The sequence below is a fragment of the Corapipo altera genome, unplaced genomic scaffold (assembly GCF_003945725.1).
Source record: "Corapipo altera isolate COAL_440 unplaced genomic scaffold, ASM394572v1 2b, whole genome shotgun sequence".
Classification (NCBI taxonomy): Eukaryota; Metazoa; Chordata; class Aves; order Passeriformes; family Pipridae; genus Corapipo; species Corapipo altera.
The window spans coordinates 2,438,853-2,465,477 of NW_020884874.1; the positions used below are offsets into that span (position 1 = coordinate 2,438,853).

General features: G+C 38.0%; 1 protein-coding gene across 2 annotated transcripts in view; it reads left to right on the forward strand.

Annotated features, from left to right (window-relative positions):
• Window positions 1–263: 263 nt before the first annotated feature.
• The window catches only part of FUT9 (fucosyltransferase 9), a 100,656-nt gene continuing 74,294 nt past the window's right edge, over window positions 264–26,625 (forward strand). The window contains exon 1 of one of the 2 annotated variants that reach the window (XM_027633933.1): window positions 264–457. Coding sequence is in view for 1 of the 2 variants with exons in the window: in XM_027633931.1 (XP_027489732.1) it covers window positions 1,251–1,287 (37 nt within the window). In the remaining variant the exon portion in view is untranslated. Of the gene's footprint in view, window positions 458–1,178; window positions 1,288–26,625 lie in introns of those variants that run through there. The other variant, XM_027633931.1, reaches the window with a different exon arrangement.

The following is a 26,625-nucleotide window of genomic DNA, read 5'->3' on the forward strand; positions in this document are numbered from 1 at the left end:
TTTACTAGAATAGTGGTACTTGGAAATACCTTCATGCCAACAGCGAGTGAATAGTGTTTTGAACCAATTCCCATCATGGTTACAGAAATATTCGTATTGTCTTCAGTGAACTTTGAGTCAGGCCTCTCTTACCGAGTAAACCTGTTAGAAGACCAGACCTACAGTGACTACAGCACTTTCAGCAAATCAGCAGTTTGAAATGTGGAGCTGTGTGGAAATCTACCCAATCTCTCTCTTCCCTGTCTTCACAAGTGGGAGCTGTTGATACCTGCAAGGCTCTTGGTACAAGGCAGAGCAGAAGAGCATAGTAAGTTAATCCGCAAGCCATTCAGAAACGTCTAGGACAGAGACACTGACACCAGGGAATCATATGTCTGCATTGAACATTTAGTAATTTGTTTACTTGGAGGGTTGGTAAGAAATGCACAGATGAACCTCGGAAGCAACTACTTGTAAGGTAAGGCTACTAATGTGCTCTCATAAAAAGCACTACATTCTCGTCATTTCTATATCTTTTCCCCAAATGTTCTCGCAGCAGTTTATCAAAATTATATAATGCAGGGAGAGATCAGAGGAAGGATAAGGAGTTGATAGCCAGCTTTTGGTGCTCTTGTTTATTTGACTCCCTTGATTTACAGGTCTACTCTTTACACAATGCACTCACTCTAAGCTGTTTTTTTCTTTTATTTTTAATGTTCAGATACTTAGCCTTGATCATAAATAAACATCCAAGAAGTCCTTTAGGTTTCAGGAGCAGGCTTGAAAGATTGCTTTTAAGAACTAATCCAGTGTATGGTTTGTTTTTCATATAGTCAATAGTTATTGTACTCTATATGCTTTCCTCTTGTTTACCGCCTTTTTTTTTCCTACCACAGCACCGTTTTATTTCCTTCTGCCGCGTGGGGAAAAAAAAAAGAAAGAAAAAAAAGAAAAAAAAAGAAAAAAAAAAAGGAAGAAAAAAAGAAAACGAAGAACAGGATAGGAAAGCTCTAGCAGCGCTTTTTCTTTAGAGATTGGGGGAGGGAGTAGGAAGCGGGGCTGGGGACCTTCTGCCCTTCAAAGGAGCAGGTCGCCCTTCCCGAGGGGAGAGGGGGTCGTGTTGACTCGCCGTGGGGGCAGCATCACGCCTGCCGCGGCCCCCGGGCGTTCCAGGGACACTCTGCAGCGGAAGATGCGGGGAGGGTACCGCGGAGGGACCGCGGCTCCGTGGCCGGGGGAGCAGAGGAGCTGAGGAATGGCGGGACGGATGGATGAGGGATGAAGGAGAACAGATAGAGAAATGGAGGGGTGAGGGATGGACGGATGGAAAGATGGAGGTTGAAGGAGGGACGAATGGGAGGATGTGGGATGCAGGGACGAGGGATGGAGGGAGAAGGGGTAGAAGAATGAGAAAATGAGAGCTGAGGGACGAAGGGATGGAAGAGCCGAAGGACAGAGGGCTGCAGAAGCCAGCGACGCGCTTCCCAGCTGCTGCCCCTCTGCCGCGCGCCCCCGCGCCTCTCCTGGTCCCCCCCTCCCCGCTCCGCCGCTGCGCGTGCCCGCGCCCGGGGCTGACTCTCCCTCGCATCCTCCTCCGGCGGCGGCGACGGCGGCAGCGCCGGGGATGGGCAGCGAGAGCGCGCCCAGGAGCAGCCCGGGCCCCGCCGCTCCCCCCTGCTCCCGCGCCCGCTGCTGCTCCTGCCCCGCCGCCCCCCGCACTCCAGGGGCAGCGCTGCCGCCGCGCCGCCCGCAGCCCCCGCCTCGGACGGGTGAGTCACCGGGCCCTGCGCCCCCACCCCGAAAAGCACCTGCCGTGCATCCCCCCGCTTCCTGCTCCCGCGCCCCCCGTCCCGGAGCGGCCTCGGGGATGAGCGCGGGGGGAGCGGAGGAGTCGGGGGGAGGGGGGTCGCGGAGGGGGGCACCGCACCCGCCCCCCCCCCTTCCCTCCCGGGAACAGAGGGTCGCGACCCGCGATCGCGCCCTCTCCGCGGGTGGGGGGTGGCTGGGGTGTCCTGGCGGATCCGCCGGGATGCGGGGAAAGGAGCTCCCGCGCTGCCGCCCCTCCTGGGAGCTGCTGCCCATTCCCACAGGGATCTCGGACACGCATTGAAGCATAACATAGACACTCCGACAGCCGCGCTCCCCAGTCGGAGCCAGGAGACCCCCTGAACCGCATCGCCCATACTCCCCGGCGCCAGGGGCGGCTCGGGGCGGGGGCAGCGCCTTAACTTGTGCAAGGGACTATTGGAAGGTGGAGAGGGAGGACCCAGCTCAGCAGAACTGGCGACTTCCCCTGAGTCTCCCCAGAGGGAGGTGGTGGATAGCCCCGGTCTCCCTCCCGGGGCTGCCGGGTGCGGTGGAGCGCGGCCCTTCCCGAGGGAAACGGGGGCGGCTTCGACCAAGACTCAGCGCTCAAATGGACTTTTGTAACGCTCCCCCCAGTAAATAATTAAATAAATAAAGTGGCGGTAGGGGACTAGAAGTCTCTGCTTGTTCTGCTTTCCCTGCCCAGAGTGCGAATGACGGGATGCTGTGGCTGAAAAGGGGTTTCTGGTTTTTATGTGTCATGATACAGACTGCTGATGGTAGCTAGTATAGTAACTATCTGTATCCCAATAGTTCCCTGTCGAAGCGTTGTTATGGCAGCAGCGCTCCCTGCTTCTTTTATTCTATATCTCTAGCACACAGTAATGTTAAAGACCCGGAAACTGTCTAAATTAAAAAAAAAAAAGGCAAATAACCAACAAGTATGAACATAAGATTCACACTAAATCTTCACTCTCTTCTCCAGAAGCTGGTGCTATGATAACACTTATGACTGGAAAATGTCTTTTTTTTTTTTTTTCCTCCACAATTCCTGCTTTTTGTTAAATTTTGTTGGGATTTTTCCTCAGTTTTACCTCGTGGGTTTTTTTCATGTGTTTCATCTCTACCTTTTCATAGTATTTTTTTCTGACTTACAGAGGATTCCTTAATCCTGCACTACACCGGGTAAAGGGATTCAAAGTATCTCACATACAAGGAATACACATCATTTGCAAAAAGGGAAACCTAGCAATTCTGTAGATCTAATTTTCGGTACAGGGTGATGAGTTTCCTTCCTGTGATACAGAGAGGAATCTGTATGAGACTCATCAGAATGGTTTCAGCATATCTTACCTGCCACAGCTGGTGGTAGGCTGAAACAATAAGATTCAAAGGTTATTGAGGAAGTAAGTTTCTCTGTCACCTTTAATGGTCAACCTGTTCTCAGTCAAAACACCTATAGTTGTAAGGGAAACACACTGATTTTGTTTTCAGTTTAGTCAGTTTTTTGAAAAGTTTAAACCCTTAAACCTTTGAGGAGGATGGATGTTAAAAACACGTGAAATTGGTAAAGGGCTATATTACTTTGCAGTTTTTACTCTACGCTTGTATAGGTACCATTTGACCAAGTCTTTGACCAGAGTTTGCTTGGGTAGAGATTGAGTAAATGATAAGGACACAAGATTCTGTCCTGGTAGTTCCTGCATTTTTATTTCTATCAGAATATGTGCAGACTGATATTGATACTGCAGAATGAAACGTTATTGAATTGAGGTATCTTGTTTTCACTCATACATTTGAAATAAGGTTGGCTTATCATTAGGAAAGCAACATGAATGTGTAACTGTTCATTTAAGAATGAAAAATTGCTATCCCAGGGTGAATCATGTATTGAAACGAGATAGGTTCAGGTTAAATAGGTGAACTAAAATGATGTGGTGTAAGTGATCTGTAACTAATTTTCATTGCTTATAATGAAAACAGGCACTCTTGTTATCTTCGAGTTGGAATATAGAAATACTGGAAGAGAGGTGAAGACCAGCAAAATGTATATATTTAATGATGCACTGAAGTCTTGAATAAACATCAGATAATTCTGAGGAAATGCAAGCACATTTCTTAGTATAACTGGGGTCATGATTCTGATCTCAGCAAAAGCAGTATGAGATTCTCTCAAGGCACTTCTGTGAGCAGAATCAAAGATATCTCTGCTAACCATTTTTGAGGAACCAGGACATGAAAAGATCATTTGTATTTTTCCCCATTGCCACAGCTGGAAGGATTTATTTTGTGTCTGGTATGGAATATTCCACACTTACCCTTCCAAGCAGTACTCAGGCCTGTGGTTCTTACCTGCCCAGACAGCTCAGCTGAGATGATTCTTTTGAGAAAGAATAATATATATATTGCTAGGGACAGTTTTATTGTGACCAAATAGTAGTCATATTTACTGGAAAAAAGTTTTGACTTTGAATGATATTTTCATATCTGATACCATTAATATCTCATATTAGGGGTTGGGAACAGCATGTTCCTTAAAATGACATTATTTGTTTTAAAGTTCTGATATGAAAGGACTAGATAAATTTAATCAAGTGGGAAAGTAGATGTTTCCATCTTTAGTGATTTAAAAATATCCTTAGTGATTTAAAAATAACCTTAAGTTGTAATGAAGAAAAGACAAATTTGGACACTGAAGAGGGTTACAACTGGAGTTATTTGATACAAATGAACCAAGAGATTGCACTTATTTAACACTAGACCAAGGTAAAATGGAACAAAAAAGAAAGCTGGCAGAAACCTGTCATCACAGGAAAAAATACAGTAGAAAGCCTGAAAGACTATTCAAAAATTACCCAAGAGACTCCAGCTTTAAGGGTTAGACTCCCTCTGAGGGGGCAAATGGAAAAAGCCCCATTGGCTTCAGTGACCATTAGTAGCTTGAGCATATTCTAAGAAAAGGGATGAGTAATTCAACTAAGTACCACAAGAATTTACAGTGATAGTTACTAAAACGAGATTAGAAATGTATGGGTTTTCTTCAGTTAGAAGGAAGTCCTGGCTTCACTGAAAATGAATTGGAATCTATTTCTCTGAGGCTAAGATGTCATCCTGAGAGTAATGTTTCAAGTGATTTTGAAATACGCTACATGTTATATTTAATCTGGTTTTAATTTGTCTGATATTCTATTAAAAGAGGTTACCTTTGCCAAACTTGAGTTATTAATTAGTTATTAGTAAGCATTTTCCCTTTCTTTTTACATTTTTTTAAATGTCAGTTTTTCAGAAGTGGCAAGAAATACAAAACAGTCTTTCTGCAAGAGTACACTCAAAAGCTGAATAATTCAAAGCCTGAGCTGTCATTGTGCAATCAACTTTTTAATATGATCCTGTCAAAGTCATAAAAATAGAAAATCAAATGTGACATCATATAAGACAATCTATATAGCTGACATGACATATGAATGCTTTAATTTCTGCACATTATATTTAGTGGTTAATGAAGATAGACTTCTTTCTTTCCTCTGAGGAAACTCCTAACACAACACATTAAATGTTCAGAAAAAAAAAGTATATTTTCATAAAAATATATATGAGTTTTGTGGAAATAAGTCCCTAATGTAAAAGAGGTGAGATCATTAAGGAGATAATTTAAAGCCTTCACTGGGAAACAGAACTGAGATAATTTGTAGCTGATAAGAAAAATTATTGTCAGACAGATTTTCTAAAACATGGTAAGTTCTAGTAAGTTCAAGTAAGATCTCGACAAAGGACATTTTATTAACTGTTCCTAACTAGTATGTACCTCTGTCTAAAGAAAGAGACTAAGCCACTCTTACCCTCAAAATATATAGTAATTTCTGTGACATCTTTCAGCTGTTCTTCCTCCTAAATTAAGTATATTTAATGCTAATGAAAAGTACTAGATTGGCAGAAATGAAAAATAAAACTGTTTTCACGCAGCCTTTGTGGAGCACAAGAAGCAATAGTGCAGTATGGTGATTCCAGAATGAGCTACCATTTCAGCCCAGCTTGGCTGAGTACTTGACATGGAGAAAATATTTGCCCACTGAGATCTTCTAGGTGGCTAAGGACCAATTTGCTCCAGGTGGTCAACGAACTGAGGAAATTTTTCTGAAATGGGATTTTAGTTGATAGCCTCAACCTCTGTCATCCTCAAGGAAACCAGCCCTGGTTGTGACTCTATGGGGACCTGACTGGTTCCTATGAGGAGCTCAGCATCAGTGCTTCAGAAGTGCCAAGTGCCTTTTCAAGATCTTCTAAAAAATGGAGTGAAATACCAGTTCATTACACGCAGGCCACAAACCACCTTTCAAATCTCAATGATTTTCCATCACTACTGCATGTTGGCTGTATTTGAATCAGTGAACTAGAGGTGAAAAGCTCCAAAAATGTGATTACCAGTCCCCTTAGACATTTAGTTCTTCAAGGATATCTTACTGGAAACACTTATTTGTATTTCAGAAACTGGAGCAGAGATTAATTAATTAATAACACACACAAATATTATTCTTTCCTAAAAAATGTTTTTACACTTTTTTTTTTTTATTTTGTAGATATACTGTTAATTTCATGTTGCCAGATATTTGGTTCTGGTATACGTGTCTAATTGATGACCAAACAGCCTCATAGATTGTTGGTATTTCTTTAACATACAATACTGAATTTTTGATCCAACAGTACACAATGATTTAACCATGCACTCCCATACCTGGCTGAACTGAAATTCTAATACTAATGTTTGCAGTGTTGTTCCCCCCCCCCCCCACTATCTGCCACTAACAGATGAAATAAAAACATAAATGTAAAAATAAATATAAACTAAATAAACTTCTGTTATTTATGATTTATTTTTATGTACAATGGCTTATTTTGTCTAATTTAAGCCTACTACTCTTTTGGAAAAACAAATTAACTTATAACTACTGTAGTTGTTTTATACTACAGTCTAAATCTACTATGTAAGTAATTCTGTTGAACTAAGAAAAGCCACCAACACTGAAAATGAATACTTAATTGATAATCCAGATGTTTTCTTCCTTTTTGTTTGTCCAGGACAGCAACTACAGCAATTTCAGACTGAGAAAGTGTGTTAGAGCTGAAACCACAGGAAAGCCTGTTTTCCCATCCCAGTGTTAGGTGAGAGGAGGCGAGAGGCAGAGCTCTATAAGGTCTAAACTTTGAAGGTCATTATGACATAAAACATATACTTCCTTCAAAATTATTTCACTCATTGAGGCAATGACTGCGGGCTTTTTTAAATATGGAATGTTAGGGGGTTTTAATTTGTATTTGGATAGAGCCTTTATTTTTGTTTTGTTTAACTAATATAACAATCCTAGAAAATATTTTCTGCACTTTCTATATCACCTTCCATCACAACATTAGCTAACATTACATGATTAATCATAATTTGTCCTGTTAAAATGTGCAAATTAAAAATCTGAACAAAGATGGACGTAGACTTCTTTGTGATTAGCAAAAAACGCTATTCACTTTTGCATAACTCTTTTATTTGGCTGTTGATTAGTTTGCTTTAATGCTCTAGAGTGAGTGATGTTTTAATATTCTTTAAGGAAATAACTAAAAAGCATAAATCTAGTCCAAGATTAAATAGAATCATTTAATACTTGATGTCATTCTTACAGATTTGAACTATGATTCAAGTTGAAGATCTGAGCTACTTAGAATGAAATCTGCCCATAGTTGTGATAAAGTAATGACTGAGGATCTTGTTTACATTTTTGTCTTTTGCATTTGCCCACAGTTCCTCCTGCAGCTTTTCTTTACACGCTTTTTCACCCCAGATGAAAATGCAGGGTAGGAGTTCAAAATATTTTAAAGTATCTTAAATAATTAAGCTGCATTAACTGCCTAGATATATTCAAAGACTTTCTTCAAATGAGTCACCACATCTTATGATGTCAGGTACCAACAGCAGTACGCAGAGCAGATTACTAACCAAGGACAGATGGATGCAGGTGGCAAGCAGACCATGCCAGACACCATGGGGTGAAGCAGACTCATAAAGCAACAAAAACAGTTTTCTCTGTTTATCAGGGTGACATTTCAAAGGTTTTTGAAATTTCAAATATCTCCTTTCGAAATGAAAGACACAAATTTAGAAGTCCTCAAAAAAAAGTCTTTCTTCCACAAATTGTTTTGGATAGACCGAAATGTAAAACACTTTAATACACATACCAACATATCAGAAACAACTTAAGTATCTCTTTTTTGGAGGTTTTTCTTTCAAACTAAAATTCAGCAAAATTATTTCAATTTTGAGAAGCATAATGATTTTAGTGGAACTACACATTCTGACAGAATGGGACTTCAGCAAAGTTTCTTCAGTGGCTTTACCTACAGAAAAAACACATTTCTTAAAATTAAGGTGCTGAATGAGGGCATCAATCCTGAAATTGTTTGTGTAGATGCAGGGCTTGAGAAGTGTGCGTATTCCAATATATTTGCTGATTCTGTACATCCGCTTACTCACGTGACAAGTACTGTGACTTTATCAGAATTAAATCCTTGCTATTCTTTGGCAAAGCAATGAAAGTCTTGGCTTAGAGGGAGCGAGTAGAACTGATGGTAGAAACTGGTTTGGAATTCTCCGCCAAGGTTATTTTTCAGTAGATATAATTAACACTTTGAAATTAGAATCGACATTAGTATTGGTCAATAATAGAAAATCCCTAATTTAATTTGAAAAACAGAAAAACCCATAAAATTTCAAAATTAAGAATTTAAAATGGGAAATATTTTACGGTTAATACTGCTGAGTATTATATTTAAATGGAATGAGAGGACATCTAACTACACTTAGAAAACAATCAAGTTATTGGCTGTGTGTTATGCTTGGAATAAAATTTATCACCCAAGGCTATCAACCTAGGCTATACCAGTTTTATTTTATTTTATTTAAGCTGACAATAGAAGATTTGCGCAAACTAGCTGCTTAAAACTGTTATTCAGCAGTTCTAAATACCCATAGATTAAAGGCCAATGTTTAAGAATAATGAAGTAAGATTGCTCTGACGCAAACGCTAATTACTTTCTTGTAACTTCCAGACAAAAAATTTTTAAGCAACCTCGTTTAGATGAATGGAGAAAGAAAATGCAATAGTATCCAGCAAATGCCATTTGGGAGCATAAAAAGTTTGCTAAGTCTAGAACTTGCAGTAATTAGGAGAGTTTCAAGTGCAAATGTCTGCCACAAACAGCATTCACCTCAAATAGCTACATTAAGAGACAGCTGATGTCTTACAATAAGTATTAGGACTGATATTGTTGCAAGATAGGAGCTCAGGGAAGGGATTGAACTTCCCTTCTTGGATGGTCTCCACGCCTCCCCTACAGATCCTTATCAGCCAGCCTTTCTGCACAGCAGCATGCCTGGGGAGCAAAGGAATGACCATCTGCCCTCCCAGCAGAGCTTCCTGGAGGACACAGCCAAAATTCCCAATTGCTTGACCTTGCTGAGCCTCAGTGCCCTGGACATAGCCTCCTGACCTGCTGGGCCTCTAGCACTGGCCCGCATGCCCACCTGCAACAAGCTGATAGTACTTGAACTTCAAACTAAAGAATATTTAAGAAGAAAGTAATGAGAAGATTTCAGAATAATAATTATAATATTTTGACAGTTAAAATCCACATAGCCAGATGAAGTGTGCTTCCTTAAGGCCCCATTGAGATGAAAAGTCTTCTTTCCACAGGCATCCTAGGGAAAGCAAGTGCAAGTGGATGACAGCATCTGTATTTTTTAAGCAATCATAAAAAAAAAGTATTAACAGCAATAATTACATCTGTGTTTTAGATCTTTCCAGATCATAGAAGTTTAAGACTTGCATTGCAAGTGGTACCAATATTCGATGGGAAGGAGTTCCAAATTGCTTGCACACTGGAATGAAATACAGCAGCACTGCTATGAAACTCAAGGCTGAGAATTTTTATACAGTTCATAGTATCCAGCATGAGCTTGAGAATAATTTAATTTCATGAAATCAGTGGAATAAATAGGAAGATCACTGCTATGTGTGTGTACGTGTAAACTATAGTATGAAAGAATCAACTCCATTCAGTAAAATGTCTGTTGCACAGTTATCAATGAAGCACTCAGAAATATGAAAATATGGTTTTGTTTATGGAAATTTTGCAGTTTCACCAGTTTTCTAAAAGAACAAAAATCATCAATTGAATGTTTCTACAGATTAAGAAGTGGGGTTTTTTTAAATCAGTGATTCTGCTTTCGGTCAATCAGGTTGTAGATAAATCTAAAAGACTGATAAAATTTGTTATGTTTTATGATGAAAAAGACACTGCAGTGGAAAGTTATTTCAGAGTAGAAATTTGAAAAATATACCTTTTCCAAAGCAATTTTTCTTTAAATTTGACCAATTCCAAGAGTTGTTTTGATGTAAAAATATCAAATTCTCTTTCTCTCTCCCCTGAAAAAAATTTTCATGCAGATCTAGATCTACAAGAAGTATTTGATATTCTATTGCATGTTACTAGAATGCATGCTTTCTGCATTAAGGTATATGAAGGCAACAGTCTAATCTGCTAATCAGAAACCCTGTGTCTTAACCATATAATACTTTTAGTGCATACGTACATATATATATATACTTATATAGTAATATGCATATATATACGTACATACACATATGTACTCTGGGTCCTCCCAGTCCACCATAGCAGCTGAGCTCCTCAGGCATCCTACATGGTTAAAATCCTCCACCCTGGAACTCAGCTGTCAGGTTTTTTTCCTCCAGTAGAGCAATTTCCTGTGGTGGATTTATGAATTGATTTTTTTTCTTGAACTTTGTTGGATTGGCCTAATTTTTAATTATTTTTCTCACATTATTATGCAGATATTTGTTTCTTTAACTCGGTTGTTATAGAATAAATAATTTCGATGTTTGTGCCCCATTTTTGTAAGTGCTTAATGCTGTCTAATAGTTATGGATAATCTATAGTTTTCAGTAAGTAGGAAAAAATGACTCGAGAATTATCCCTCCCTGAAGGTCAGAAATGCACAGGTACAAATGGACGTCAATGCACTATGTTCCCAGTCCCCAGTCATGCTTCCTCATATAGTACAAAACTGGTTTAGCACATATTTTCCCCAAAATATGGGCAACAATTTTGATGCCATGAAGAGAAGGTAACATGTGACAATCACTGACTATTTCAGCAGCAATGAGAAAAGCCTGGTATAGACTTGAGAAGATAGTCACTGATCAGTCTAGATAGCAACTACACTGTGTACTGGTATGTATATTTTTAAAGCTTTCTACAAAGTATTGCTTCAAAATAGTATTTTTCTCCTGCTCCATTAGCACCTGTTTTCCTTTCTAGTTTGTTCCCTCTTAGTCATTACTGATCTTTCCTTAATTCTTGTGAAACTTTCTTCCTGCATTTTATTCCTTGTGTTTGCTTTATTTCAGTTCTGAATTTCTATCTTGTCCTTTATATCATTTCCCCAGTTATCATTTCTTAATTATTGAAATGTTATTTTATTTGCCCATGGGGAAAAAAAAAAAGCGGAAATTTGAAGTTTTCACTAACAATTATCTGTGGTGAATGAGGGCAAAATCCACACAGAGACGTATAGCTCTGTTAAAGGTTTTAGGCAGCAGAAATATGGCTTGGATGTTCTTGTCCGTATTAGCAACCAATTCAGCACAATAGGAGCAGAGCAGTAGATCAAAGCATCTGGTGTGGAGGTCCTTATATTTAAGTGTGTGATCAATATGTTTTACCACATTATAGATCCATTTTGTTGTCTCAGACCAAATGTTATTACCCTGAATGGAGTTTGAGGCTATTCGAAAGGCCAATTAGTTCAGATACTTTTGTCCCCACTGCAGGTTATAGTACATTTGGTACAGACTGTAAGCAGAGCTTCCAATTTACTTTACTTCGATAGAAATCTAATCCATGCACACCAAGGCTGCTTTGTATGGTAGTTGTACATACCAATATATGGTAGTTGGGATTCACTGCAAACCCACACTATTTCTCCCAGTCAAATGGCAGTCTCCTAGGTCCTCAACAACAAACTTCACCACCTTGCCCTGAAATTTCACATTCCAGTTTTTAGTCTTCAAATTTTTATTTGCTTATGTCCCCAGAAGAACCTTGTCTTCTGAAGACTGAACAAGTTCAAGGACTGTGCAAATGTTTCACTGTTCTGGCTCATGGACTAAGAACTGCAATCAGGTACCCATTCCTTGAGCAGCTGTGTCAGGTACTAGGCTAAAGCGTCATTCACCACCTCTGTGCAGACAAATAAATACTTATTTTCCCCATTCGGACCATGTAGTGACATGGTTCCTACAGGTGTGGCCAGTGTTTCATCTCAGAACAGTTTCTGGGAGTAGTAGATGGAAGTGCCATAGCTAGAGCAGGGAATCAGCAGAATTGAACCCCGACTGCCTACACTTCAGGTAGCAAATCTAATTACAGTGTTTTTAGGAGAGCATCAACATATCTCTTATCTTTTCATTTTAAAATAAAGCTTTATTCCATTTCTTTTTGTTTTCCCTCCAGTTTCTAAAAATAAAAGAAAAGTCTACTTTGCTAACAAAATCTGAAGCCTGAACAGATAGATGCACATCCTTCTAACATTACACATGGTGTTTAACTTCTGTCCAAGTAAAATTTAAAACGGACTCTGTGAATAATATTTCCCTCTCTATTAAACTACCTTTTCAGTGTCATGACATTACATAGTTCTCTGGGTTTCCCACTACCCAGTGTGTACCACTTAACTTCCTGGAGAACCTCCTTCCAGCTCATAAACCCTTAAATATGGATGCTTCATCTAACATGGGAACAAGACACCAAAAGTGATGTAGTGAATATCTCTGACTTTTAGCACCCAAATGTCTTTTTGGATGCAACCATCATTGTAATGTCTAACTGACAGGTACTTTGTTTATAAAGACTGTCTCTACCCTGAGTTAGAGGAGGAGATAGATAGGTAAGAGGGGTAACCAGAGAAACCATCAAGCAGAAGTAAGGATAGCTTCTAGGAAATATGGTGGGACAGTACTACATGTACAACCCACAAATTTTTTGCTTTTGGCACTGGGGAGGGCTTCACTCTCCCCTGAAAATAAATATAAAAGCTAAATCTACCTTTTCTGCAAGATTATTAGAGCATGCTGCTAATTGATGCCCAAATATCCTGTAATTAGAACACTTACCATTGAGGTGGATGACCTTTTTAAAACATACCCACAGTCCTGAGCTGATAAAAAATTTCACTCGCAGGAACTTTCTAGTCAGAAATGTGCCCTAACTACTGACTGAATGATTATTTTGGGATGAAGTTAGTGACTTTCTTCCCTTGAAACCTTGCCAATTTGGATAATTGATTAAATAGCTAATGGAACAGGAACTTAAACCTGACCCCCTTTCTTCACAGAAAAGCAGACTACCACTGGTCTATGGATTCAATAGCTTGCTATTTGGCTGAATAAATATTTAAAAGCAAACTGAACAGTTCCAAGAGGGGAAAATTAAAAAGTTGTCTTGTCAAATAACAAAGACTTTCTGGTTAATGGGAACCTCCTGGGAGGCAGATAGTCTCAAGTCTAATACTCTCTATAGATCAGATGAAGTGTGGTTGTCTGTTTCCCAAGAGAGAATTTAATTTTCTTTGGTTTCAGAAAGTCTTGCTTCCTGCCTTTTTATATGTTTTGCCCCATGCATGTGACATCTGCTTTGCCAAGCATGTTCTCAGAAAACATACTGGTTCTCTCTGGGGTGAGACTGCTGCCTCTTGCAAGCAAGTTCAGGGTCCAAGAACATTGGCAGGGTGAGGGCTTGATGGACCTGGTGAATGAGCACCACGAGCTTGGACATACTGTGCTGCATTTGTGTGAAGGCTGGAAAGTGTTAGTGGTGTCTGATTTGCTTGACTCAGTGTTGTCCAAAGTGGCAATTAAATCCCTTGATAGACTTTATACTCCATTTTAGGGCATTAAAAAGCAACACTTAGGAACCTTCAGAAATACAGAAACATACTAATAATGGAAACATTTGGTAAATGTAACATTTTAAAGCTAGTGCTTAGTATCTAGTTTGTGGAGCTAAAGCTCTCTCCTTTCATGTAAGAGATATAGTACAATGAGTGATAATATAGCCTTCCAACATTGCTTCATCACTTGATATCCAAAGGATATCCAAAAATGTTTTAATTCAGGGAATCAGACTTCAGGCAAAAGTAAATATCACTTCCCATACATACTCATTTTTGACAGACTATTTACTCAAAAAGATCTTTACTTTACCAGTCCTTTGTTGCTCTTCCTATTTAAGGTTTTTAAGTCTTCATGACTCCTGTGTCCTTGAAAACAACTGTGTACAAACACAATAGATCAATTTAATCTAATCTAGCTTTAACATTTTATATAGGTTTCTGCAGCACTAAAATTGATTTGCTGAAGTCCTTAAAAATGTGATTTATTCAAAATAAAATCTGATGGCATTATTTAAGACTATAAATGATATTTCTATAAGAGTTTCAATTTTCCAGTGTCATCATCTGTGGTTGACTTGGGTTATGCATAGACATCAGGAAAGAAGCCAGATGAGCAAGCTGTGCTACCCCTGCATTTGGGAAAATGGAGGAGTATGGTACAGGATATCTGAGCTGGCAGCACAGAAGCCATTGTGGAGCAGCACAGCTGTTTTCATGCAGCACTGCACACTGAGTTAAGAAACACTGCTGAAACCAGCTTAATTCTTTGATAGAATACATAAATTTATTGTTTATAGCAAAGAGACTAGTAGAAAAGTCTATATATTTAGCAGGTTTCTTCCAGATTACCACATTCTTTCAGTTTCCTATTTGGTTTTGAACAGACCATCACAAACATTCAGCAAGCTTAGAGACATCTCATACAAGCTATTTGCTGTTACAGAGTATACACTCCCTTGAGAAGCAATGCAATCGTTCCTTTGCTCTCCAATTTCTATATATGCACATCTATATTAAGGAATATGTTAAGTAGGAAAAAGAGTGAGAATATCATGATGCTCAGTTCTGGAGGAGTAATGCAACTTAATTTAATTACACAAAAGTCCTTTCATTAATTTTTGTGAATGAATGCAAGCTGAATGCTAATAGAGAAATGTATGTCATTAATTGTCCTAAAACAAAAGGATACATAATCTAAATTTTGCAATAAATGCTTACAGCATTATTCCAAATAAAATTTTCTGAAGCTGTTAATGACATATCAATACTTCTTTTAGAAGGATAAAACTGCAATCTTTTTTGAAAGCCAGGCAAGTCTGACTTTCTGTACGGTTATTATCATTTTGCCAGCTTAATAGATGTCATTTAAGTTAGACCCTGTAATATTAGTGCTACTTAGGATTTTGTAAGGAAAAGGATTTTGACTGGTTAAATTCAAATTTACATTTGCCGAGAAAAATGTCTTTACATAGGGATGGAAACTGCTTTCCGTTTTGGTTTACTACTCTTTTTCACCAGCGTTACTCTGTGTTGTTTCACCTAAAAGTACTTAAAGGTTGAGAAATTACCATCTCTGTATAAGAAAATCCTAAACCAATAAATGTGGGACTCAACTAATTTTATGACTGTCATTCTCAGCAGAGATGAGCTGGGAGCTGATCTGCTGAGAGGGAATTGTTAGTGTCCTTTCCTGAGAACTGTCAGGACAGCATGAGCATTTGAACTTGTTATACTTCACTGAGTTGGCTTTTCTCCAGGAGAAAAGCGTGGAGGCAGCAGGTTTCAGATCCAGCTCTGCCTTCTTGGAGCAGAAAGCTGACTTCAATTCTTTCACATATACACTGGTATCTTACTGGACTTTGGAGTTAAAAGTAACAAGGCACACAAAATAAGGGAACTAAAACTGGTTTTGTAGCACCAGTATCCCTACATTTGCTTTACTCTTACAAATTCACTGCTTAGTTTCCCTACCATTTATGGGCACAAAAAAGGCTGGTGATACCTAATCTTATTTTGTATTATGTGCTATGATATTTTTTCTCTTAATGTTCCAACTTAGAAAATAAAAGCATTGCATGAAAATCTCAAATGCCATTGGAAAGGAAAAAAAAAAAAAAAGAGAAAGCTAGAAATATACACAGTAGCAGCACACTTTTTATGCAAAGTCCTTTCCGGCTTCTAAGCATATTATTCCCTTCTCGGTTCTGTTAGCAAACAGATACTATTTAAAGTATTTAGGTTAGACTAGATGTTTTAGCCTGAAACAAATCATGAGCAAGTTATATGAGCGTATATTAATGTGAGCAATTGAACTTCTGGATCACAGAAATTATAACTTTCAACTTTCAATGAGGATAGGTACTAGGTAATCAAGTTAATCATATCTGTAACCAGAGGAAGATGAAGGATGATGTGATTACAAATCCTTGTTTTCTAGGTATCATGATTGTGGATGATACCTTCAAAATGCATCCCATAGGAAAACAAAACAAAGAAATCAACCCAAACCAAAAAAGTAAGGTGTATTTTACAAGCATTCACATGTCCTTTTTGAATCACATAATTTTTGAGCACACCTCACAGTCTCATAGGTTTGACTTATGATTTTTTTTTTGTCAGTTCTGCAAAAAAACCTGTACCATTGTGACAGTTCAGATGGAGCCCAGAGGGTGGCAATGAGTTTGATTGAATCCACTGAAGTTGGATAAAACTGTGCTTCAAAAATTAGACAAGAGACTTTTCTACTTTACACATACTCTTTTTATAATTTGACAAATCTTTAGGTAATTTTTTTTCTCACCTCTTTTGAGAACTATGAAGTTGTGTAAAAATAAAGACAAATTTTCAGCTTATAGAAATTTTACTTCTTGTGATAAAAAAAACCAAGGCCAGTAGGAATAAAACCACTTGACTTCTACATAGAATAGTTTTCATGGAGGAACCATTAGAAAATTATTTTTTTGTTGTATAGTTTGAACTATCTTAACCGTGGTGAATCTTAGTCCCAATTTACCTCCCATACTTTGATGATCATATACTTAGGCAGGCAGTACTACTGTCATCAGTGTGCCCACTTATCATTAGGACTATAAATCAGGGTGAGTAATCACCATGGAAATGTCTGATGATATAATTATAATCTTTCACAAAGTAGTAGTTCCCTTGACTGTCTGTCTTGCTTCATAACTGAATGCTCGAATCTTTGGTTAGGCTGCGTGTTTTTCTGTTATGGAATAGGGTGTGAGGAATTGGTGATGCTGACTCATTATGATTGATGCCATGGGCTGCAGCTTTCCCAGAGCAGCTGCTTTTTCTGATAAACATAATGCTCTACACTAGGCCTTTGATTTTCTGCATATTTTACTTGCTCATTAGGTCTTACTCTTTGTATGTTACTGCTTCATTCATCATACTTTATTCTACTGTATGTTCCAAGATGGTCAAGCATTTTCATCTGTGTTTTCTATTCTTCTCTAACAGAAGTTGCTGAAAGTTTTGATAAGCATGAGTGAATGCAGCTTTAAATTATAACTCAAGAAAATAATGGGAGAAAGGCGTCTGAATCATTGGGTGCTAAACTGTAAAAAAATAGGGGGAAGGGCAGAATACTAGGGGTGTACACTTTTTTCACTGCAGTTTTGAGAGCTAAATCAGCATTAAAAAGAGCTAAAAGTCTGCTCATAACCACATGCCACTTATTCCTCTGACTATCACTTTCCTTTGGAAAATACTCAGGTCCTTGGTTGTGCGCTGCCAGTATTCATTCTGAGCCTTCCATATGGACAGAGAAGGCATTGTTTAATATCTTCTGTATCTGAAGACATTCTTGTTTGAGTTTTCCAAAATCAAAATGTAGTAATAGTTCTATCACTTACACTTCATGTTTACTAAGTAATTTCTTTTATCATTAATCATAAAGGATTTTATCTGAGTTTTAGCTTTATGTATTTTTACCACTTTTAGGAACTGGTAACTCCATAAGTATTGGATTTTCTTCGGGTATTATCAACACTGTGCTGTAATAGATTAAATATATTATCTACTTAATATTTTTAGAAATTAATGCATTTTCATATTTTTCCTGATAATATCCACAAGTAATAATAATTTTCATTTTGAATTTTATTCCCATAGTATATTCTAGACTATGGTATTCTAAAGACTTATAACATCAGTTATTTCATGGCCATATGAAATACTGTATTTTTAGGAAAGCTTTCGGTTTGATGTATTTGATTAAGATTATTGAATTTTTGATTTTTGTTTGAGGTTTTTTGTTGCAGTCTCATTAAAATATGGTCTAGTTCACAGACTCTTTTTTCCTTTTGACAAATGGATTTTGAAAATGGAAACCCTCAATTCATTTAAAGTGATATCTAACTACTTTGCAGCCCAACAGTGTATCCTCTACATGACTCAGGATCACTATGCAGATAAATATATAGATAAATATAAATTTCAACCTTTTACCTCTGGTACAAGACTGATGAAGTCCTTGAAGAATTTTGAGCATTGAGTTACCACCCTTAAGAGTCAGTTCTTTTGCCACTGGATGAGATTCAGAAGAGTAATACAGGAGACCAGACTTCAGAGTAACTGAGACAATGTTTGGTTTGGATACATATTTTGGAAGGCTTTATCTTCTTGATTGCTAGCTGTGGTCTGCAGTTAACATAATTTTGCTCTGTACATTGGCAAATAGTATTGAAGGAAATGTATTTTGCTTTGTACTTTTCCTGTTGTTTCAGTTTAGTATTCTTCCATTCAGGGAGCCTCACAAACACCTAGGCCCCTAGAAACACCCTCACAGCATCATTCCCACTGCTCTGTATGACCCAGTTGCCTTGTGGAAGGTCAGAGCATCACAGATGTGTTGGAGCATCCAGAGAAGGAAACAATCCATGGTGATCTGAGGATTTGCTACTCACTGCTGCCATGAAGCTGGTAATGCTGGGTCAGAGCAGCCAACAGGAGCCAGCACAGCTCCCCAGGTACCCTCCAGGCTTCTCTGCAAACACACATCAGCTGCGGAACTGTCATGGGGAACTTATCACACAGATAAAGTAAAAAGTCTTAACCTCACAGTCCTTTACTAACATCATGGCAGGCTCCCAAAATAGTTTTGGAAGATCTGGAATAACAGATCTTCTTCACAGGAACTACAGAACAAACCCTGGTATATACACCTGTTTCCAAATGGAGTGAAAAGGCTCCTGTAACACCAGCCCTCCAAGAAATCCTGATCATATACTGTTCACATCTGCTGAATAAAGTTGTTTTCTAAACTACTTTCTAATTAAGGAAATGTATTTTTTCCCCAAAACAAAAGAAACCCCATCCCCAAAATATTACACATTTGGCATTTGTCATAATTTTTAAAAAATGTTTAAAGAGACTTAACTGTTGCATTCAATGTAATTTGATTTCTGTGTATTACAGCCATATTATAGCTATCTGTCCATTCTCTAGAACTTGCTAATTCTTGGTAAAAGGAATAAATTTCAGTCCTTGTAAATGAAGATTATTTTTATGACTGTGTCCAGATGCATAAATTGGATTTAAAAAGTAGACTTTTTTCATATAGTTTCATAGTGATGGTAAATGAAAACTGATTACGCTGATTATACATATATTTATTTTAAATAATATTTAACTGCATATCATTAGGTCTCTAATGCTAATTTTAATAAATTGCTTGGATATGGTCAGCATAATCTATTTTTTTAATCAACACTTCATATTTATACTCTTTTGATTCTTACTATGTCTTTACAGCAACAGTCATTTTTGTTTAAGAAAGTAATTAAACTCAGTTCAGCATATATTTTTGGAGGTAGTATAAAAAGCTCTTACCGTGATACTCAATGTGAGGCATCTGTTTTCTGGGTGAATTTATTGCACTAATGATTAAGAGTCCATTTTTTGACTCTAACTTTAGAACTTGATTATTTATACAAATAGCATCATTAAAAAAGGAAAAAAAAAAAAGATAAAAAACCAGTTTCTTAACGAGTTCCTTTTGAATGGAGAAAGCTTATTCTGCTGTTGACACAGGCTGTTTTCCAAGACATTTAAACTAACTTACAGAAAAAAAATAGATGGAGCTTTGGTGTTTAAAAGAATGGAAGTTTTCTTACTCTTTATCTGTCCCTGAGAGACTAGGGGGAGTGGGTATGTGTTAGCCTGGGCTTTTTTTCCAAGGAATAGAACTTATAATGAATAAAGACAAATTTATGATGTGGCCTCAGATCTCTGTAGTTTAACCTGGACTCCTAAAATTTTACCTTTGTTAAAGGATTATGAACATACCTGCACTGCCATTTCCCCAAGAAGGGAACATTTCCCTGTGAACCCAGCCTTATGAAAATTTGTGTTGGTTTGCCTGCTTTTTAAGAAACTTAAGAGAAACTTGGTTAATAAATGATAACTTTATGTCCAAGATTTGTCTCTTTATGATTAAAGATTTTTATCAGAAAAAAAGTACAGTGAACCTATAATTCAGAGCGAGTAACTTAATGATCTTTCCATGTTTTGCTAAGATGTAGGGTCTAAAAGGTTTTTCTATCGACTGAAAATAATGGTAGTATGTAACAAAGCAAAAATGTTCATCCGGAGAAGGGTCTTAAGGAAAACGGTTAAAGACAGAAAAACTTAAACAAAACAGTTTTATACTTAGGAAAGAAATATTGAAGACTGCAACAGCCCTTGCAGATAAATTGTTGAAAACTCAATAACTGAATTACAAAAATAATTTATCAATGTGTTTCCAGTTAGAGAAAGAGAAATTACCTTTAATATTAGCAAGAAAGGAAAACAGATCTGTAAAAATTCAGTATTTTAATGTAAATTCTAAGGAACTAATGATTTACAAAGAGATAGGTGTAAAATATCTGGCTTATGCAGCCTGATTTCTTAATTATACAAGTGCAAATTTCCCCCAAATTTCATCCAAAATCTCCTTCTGAGCATAGTCAAGTACTAAGTACTTGAAAAGACTGATCTGGACTTTGGAAAAAAAGAAAAAAAAGAAAACCAATGCGACTGGCAGCAAAAGTGGTCATGTCCATATCAATGTCATTTATGGCAGATTCACCCTGGCTACCTCCTTCTATGGAGGAAATTTACTTTCCACTTGTCCTTCCCACTTCTGAGAATGGGATCATAACCTGCATTTTTTCCCCTAAGATGTGCAGAAGATGACACATTTCAAATATTAAAGAATAACTACTTTGCTTTATATATATTCCTCATTTCTCTTTTTCAAGGGGAAAAGTTAAATCTGTTTTATGCTAAAAGTAGGTTGTTCTTCTTTAAGAAAACATGAAAGTGGGCACTGTCAAGGGACAGGACTACATATAATTTCCAGTTAGATATCCATCTTTCATGTTTATAGATATGGACTAATGCCAGCTTAAAATGAAGGCTGTTCTGTAGGCATGTACAGAGTTTGATGAGCTAAAAATTCCACACTGAACTTCTGTGAGGACCTGCAGTGTAGGTCCTCACAGAAAGGAGGACCAAATTCAGAAATCCCATCACAGGACTCAACATATTTCTTTGTTCTAGAAAATCTAATAAATCTTGTATATTCAAATATATTTAAAGAAATCATACATATTAAATCCAAAATTATTTTAGTAAACTTCTGAAAGTAGTCAAAGATATCACTTTATTAAGGGGATTAACCAAATTTTCAGATTCTATGGCAAAGTGCTGCTAAAGTATCATATCACATAAAAACAATGGTTTTTGTTTCCATCATTTTGATGATATTAACATTGAGTGGAACTTAAATCACTCAGATAAAGTTAAATAAGATGGTCTTTTCTCTAGAGAATCTAAGGAATCTGTTGAAATCTGTTTATGCTTTGGTTAAGGGTTCATCATTGTCAGGCAGCAGGTATACTGAGAGTTGTAATTCTTGTGTCTTGGTCATAAGCACAAGGACAATGCTAGAGTGGCTGAAGAAAGCAGAATGAGTGAAAAATCTTCAAATAAGGGATCATGTTTGACCCTGTGAGATTTTATCCTTGAACTCCTTGCAACAGCATTTAACTCTATATGACTAAAGCTGTCCAAAATTAATGAAAAATAAAAACAAGTTCCACTAGTTCTATTTAAAGCCAAATATTACAGGTGGAGAATTGTTTCTTTTTAATCCTAAATGAGGAGCCAAATTAGCTCAAGGTGGAGGCTGTATTTGGATACCAAATTAGGAACAATAGTAATTTCTATGTCTTGGATTATTAGCAAAGACACATACATTTTTTCATCCTCATTTGAGTCTTGCTGATGTTCTTACTAGGAGGGAACCATCTGTTTAATGTCTCTTCTGCAGTTATGACATTTTCAGTCTTTCTTTTTCCGTACTTTTTAAAAAATTATTATAACATTAAAACTAAGAGAAAATATCACATCATCTATCTGGGTCTGTCTTTTTTACGGATCGATATTCAGCTTCATTATCTCCTACCTTTAAAGGGTCAGTGCTGGAGCCTGTAACTGATCCCACACATTTCAGCTTGGGAAATCTGAGGTGCTATTACTGCATTCAGTTTTGTTCTGTTTTGCTGCCCTTAGTTGTCACTAGGTAAAGCATCTCCTATTCCTAAGAAACGAAGTGCCTCCTGTGAATAGTTCCCTTATACAAGTACCCTTTGTCTGAGGTCTTCTCACTCAGCAGAATCAGCAGTATAATAAAATTGTCAGTTTAAGTTTTAGTAGGAAATGCTTGACTTTTTTAGCAAGAGAGGAGCACTCAATGTTGAAGCAGTCATGAAAGAAAATCTCTTTTCATGACCATTGAAATCAGAGGACAGGGACAGTGAGGGAGAGAGCAAAAGGTGGGAAACTGGCTTTCTTCCAAAATGAGAAAAAAATGCATTTAAGGACATAATTGAGTGATTTGGCTTTACTTTGAAGAAGTAACATAGCATAAGCTTTTTAAATGAATAAAAACCAAGTGTATAATTTCAATTCATGGCCAGTCTTCGCAAAGGAAGATTTGAGAAAGGTCTTTACCCACATTTGTTACAAGCGTGCTGGTGATACAGGGCTTTGCAAATGCGGGTAAGGCCTTCGAGCCTGCGCAATGGATTTTTTAGGTGAGACACACTGTGCGCTGAACTGAACCCACCCTTTAATCCTAAGGTTCATCTGCTGGGGCCGAGCAAGCTTGGATGGTGGCAGTGAGGTCCTCAGGACGCAGGTTTGTTTAGAGTGACCTTCTCTTAGATGGATGGCCTTACAGGGCTGAATGAGCTCCATCTGCACGGGTTTAGAGTTGTCCTTCTCTTCTGTGTGTTCCAGGGCTCCCCTCTCAACTCCCACGATGGCACTGTCCGCACAGGCGAAGCTCCCATTCTCTCGCTCCTTTCCACGCCGAGGGCCGGGCCCCAGTGCCCGGGGCCGGGCCGCCGCGACACACTACATGTATAATAATGATGTGAAAAATATATAAATTGATGTTTGAAGTGTTAATGGATGAATTTACAAATATTTTAAACTGGGAAAACGAGTGACAACAAAATTGCCATCTGAGTTTAGAACTACAATCACACACACAAGGCCAATTATCTTCAGCAAAGTAGCATTAGGAAAAATAAATGAGAAAACTTTAAAAAAAATAACTTTTTGTCAGCATGCTGACTTTACTGCTTGCTTAATAGAAAAGTCTGTTATCAGTTTTATTTCCTTTGAGGATAGGGAAGCAGCTATTACAGTGAAAAATCCCATGTACCTATGAGAAAAGAGCTGAAAATAGATTGAAAAATGTGGAAGAAAACCAGGAATAATCAAAACTCGTTGCTCTACAGGAACATTTCCTTTTTTTTTATATCCCAGCTATTTTACACATTTTACACATTTTTCTCTTTATCTAAAGAAGATGCTTATCGTACTTTATGTAAGCACAGAAAGGAAAAAAATTGAATTATAGATACTTTGAAGAGAACACCAGTAATTGCTGCGTAAAGCATGCTGAAGCATATTCAAACCCAATAAAAAGGGGCATTCTGATAAATACTAAACTCTAATGGTGTCTAATTAACAGAGGATCATAGTTGAATGTATGACATACCTCAAAAGCTAACTATTGTTTTGTATGCCTAAAACCATTTGTGGGAGGCAAAAAAAAATAACAGGTATTCGTCACAGAAGCATAGTGAAACTTGTCAATAACAACCTTGCAAAGGGCACAACTTTCATAATCCTTATATCCGATGGTTGCATAACTTAGGATGATTAATGTGAGGCATGTCTCCTGGGAATTGGGGTTTGTAGTGACAATAGGTAAAAGTGACTATCAAGTAACTGCCAATATTTATCTTGTTCTAAGACATTTTTCATAAGCAGGCCTGGCATAGCTGTGTACTCCCAAATATTGAAAGCCTGTGTGATGCCCAGACTTGAGAGCGACAACATCAAAACACATTTCAAAGGGTGGTCAGCACCAAAATGGGAATTTGGGTCTATATCAACAAGGAGGCAGAGATATCTCTGCTGGTCATTAGGGCTTTTTACAGCAAGAATAAGACTAGGGTATTGAAGAGGTATTTAGCAAGGAATGATAAGGGGAAGGATTTGAGATGTAATAGGCACATATACCAACAATCCCAAACTCATTGTTCCCAATTAAGCCTTTTCACTTCTTCCTCAGTGACTTTCTACATGAAGAAGTCAAACAAAACCAACTGGCTTTATCTTCAGTTTTTGTGTTATTGCCTTGGCTACTTCCTTTGACTGCTTTCTCCTTCTCTTGTATTATAATGTATTTTCACTGCAGACTTCACAATACAAACCGCAGAAGGATATATGACATGAAAAATGATTGAAGAGCTGTTGGCAATGAAGAAGGGAACAAGTCAAACTAGCACAGGGAAGAGAATAAGCAGGGAAAACTATCCAAACAGCTGATATGTGTCTTATCTACTGCTACTGAATAAATATCTTGTTTTGATTGGAAATGGCCAAGAAACCAACACAGTCCCTCAGAGAAAGATTTGGTTGCTCTTTTCTAAATAATAAAGTATGAAAATGCCAGAAATTATTTCCACTTTGTAACTTTTATTATTGCTTTGCAGGTGCTCATAATATGCTATATTTGTTTTCAAGTTAGCACATATTGACTTTTTGCTTTAGTCTGTTGTAGTAGTATGACAGCACACTCCTTTTGTTACCAAGTACTATATGAGATGAATACATCATCTTTGACCCAAATTACAATTCCACTGATTCTCTGAGCAGATCAAAACACTACTGGATATTGTAGAATCTTGGAAAAGACCTCCAAGATCATTAAGGTCAGCCATTAATCTAGCCCTGCCAAGTCCACCACTAAACCATGTCCCTAAGTGCCACATATACTCGTCTTTTAAATACATCCCCGGATCAATTCCACCACTTCCCTGGGAAGCCTGTTCCAATGCTTAACAACCCTTTCCACGGACAAACTTTTCATGATACCAAATCTAAACTTCTCCTGGCACAACTTGAGACCATTTCCTCTTCTCCTATTTCTTATTACTTGGGAAAGGAGACCTCATCAGTGCCGAGTACAGGGGATAATCACTGCCTTCATCCTGCTGGTGACACTATTTCTGATGCAGGACACGATGGCATTGGCCTTCTTGGTCACCTGGGCACACTGCTGGCTCATGTTCAGCCAGCTGTCAACCAACACCCACAGGTCCTTTTCAGCTAGGCAGCTTTTCAACCACTCTTACCCCAGCCTGTAGTACTGCATGGGATTGTTGTGACCCAGGTGCAGGACCTGGCACTTTGTCTTGTTAAATGCCATACCAATGGCCTTGGCTTATCAATCCAGCCTGTCCAGATCACCCTGCAGAGTGTTCCTATCCTCCAGCAGTCAACACTTCCACCCAACTTGGTGTGATCAACAGACTTGCTTAGAGTACCTTCCATCACCTCATCCACATCATCAGTAAAGATATGAAACAAGACTGACTCCACACTAAGTCCTGAACGGACCACCAGCTGGATTTAGCTCCACTCTCTGGGCCCAGCCATCCAGACAGTTTTTTACCCAGCAAACAAAGCACGCGTCCTAGCCACGAGAGCCAGTTTCTCCTGGAGAATGCTGTGGAAAAATGTGTTAAAGTTTTTACTAAAGTCTAGATAAACCACATCCAGATCATCTCACATCATGAGATTTTCTCTCATCCACTAAGTGGATCAGGCTGCCTTTCATAAACGCATGCTGGTTGGACCTGATCCTCTGGTTGTCCTCCACATGCCCCATGATGGCACAGAAGATTTTTTTTTTGTGAAGAGAAGCTCTTCAAATGAACCAACAACATTGCATAGTTAATCTGAAAAATTTAAAAAGACCAGAAAAACTGTTTAACAAGCAACTATGCTCTTCAAAATGCCCTGAAATTTTCCTTTTCCATACTTCATAGAAGTCATCCCCAATTCACTGGAAATAGAAGCAATTATATCTCAGACAGAATGTTATAAGATATATTCCCATCCATAAATATCTCTGTAGTACATTGTCAAACTTTTGGTGATTAGCACATGTTTTTAGGCTTATAAAGTATAATACTGTTTTCTTATAGCCTAAAAATCAACAAAAGTTAACACAAAAATATGGCATCTTTATTACTCAGTTTTCAGCATCTTATCCAGCAGAACGTTGCCAAAGGATCTGTTTTGATACTGGAAGGACAGGGAGCAAGTGGTATACCTCCCATGGATTTCGATGGAGTAAGATTTCAGTTTTAGAAGTACCTGAATTCCATTTCAGATATGTAATATAGGAGAGGATGTGTACTCTTCAAAACCTGCAGATCCTGTTGTCTGAGATA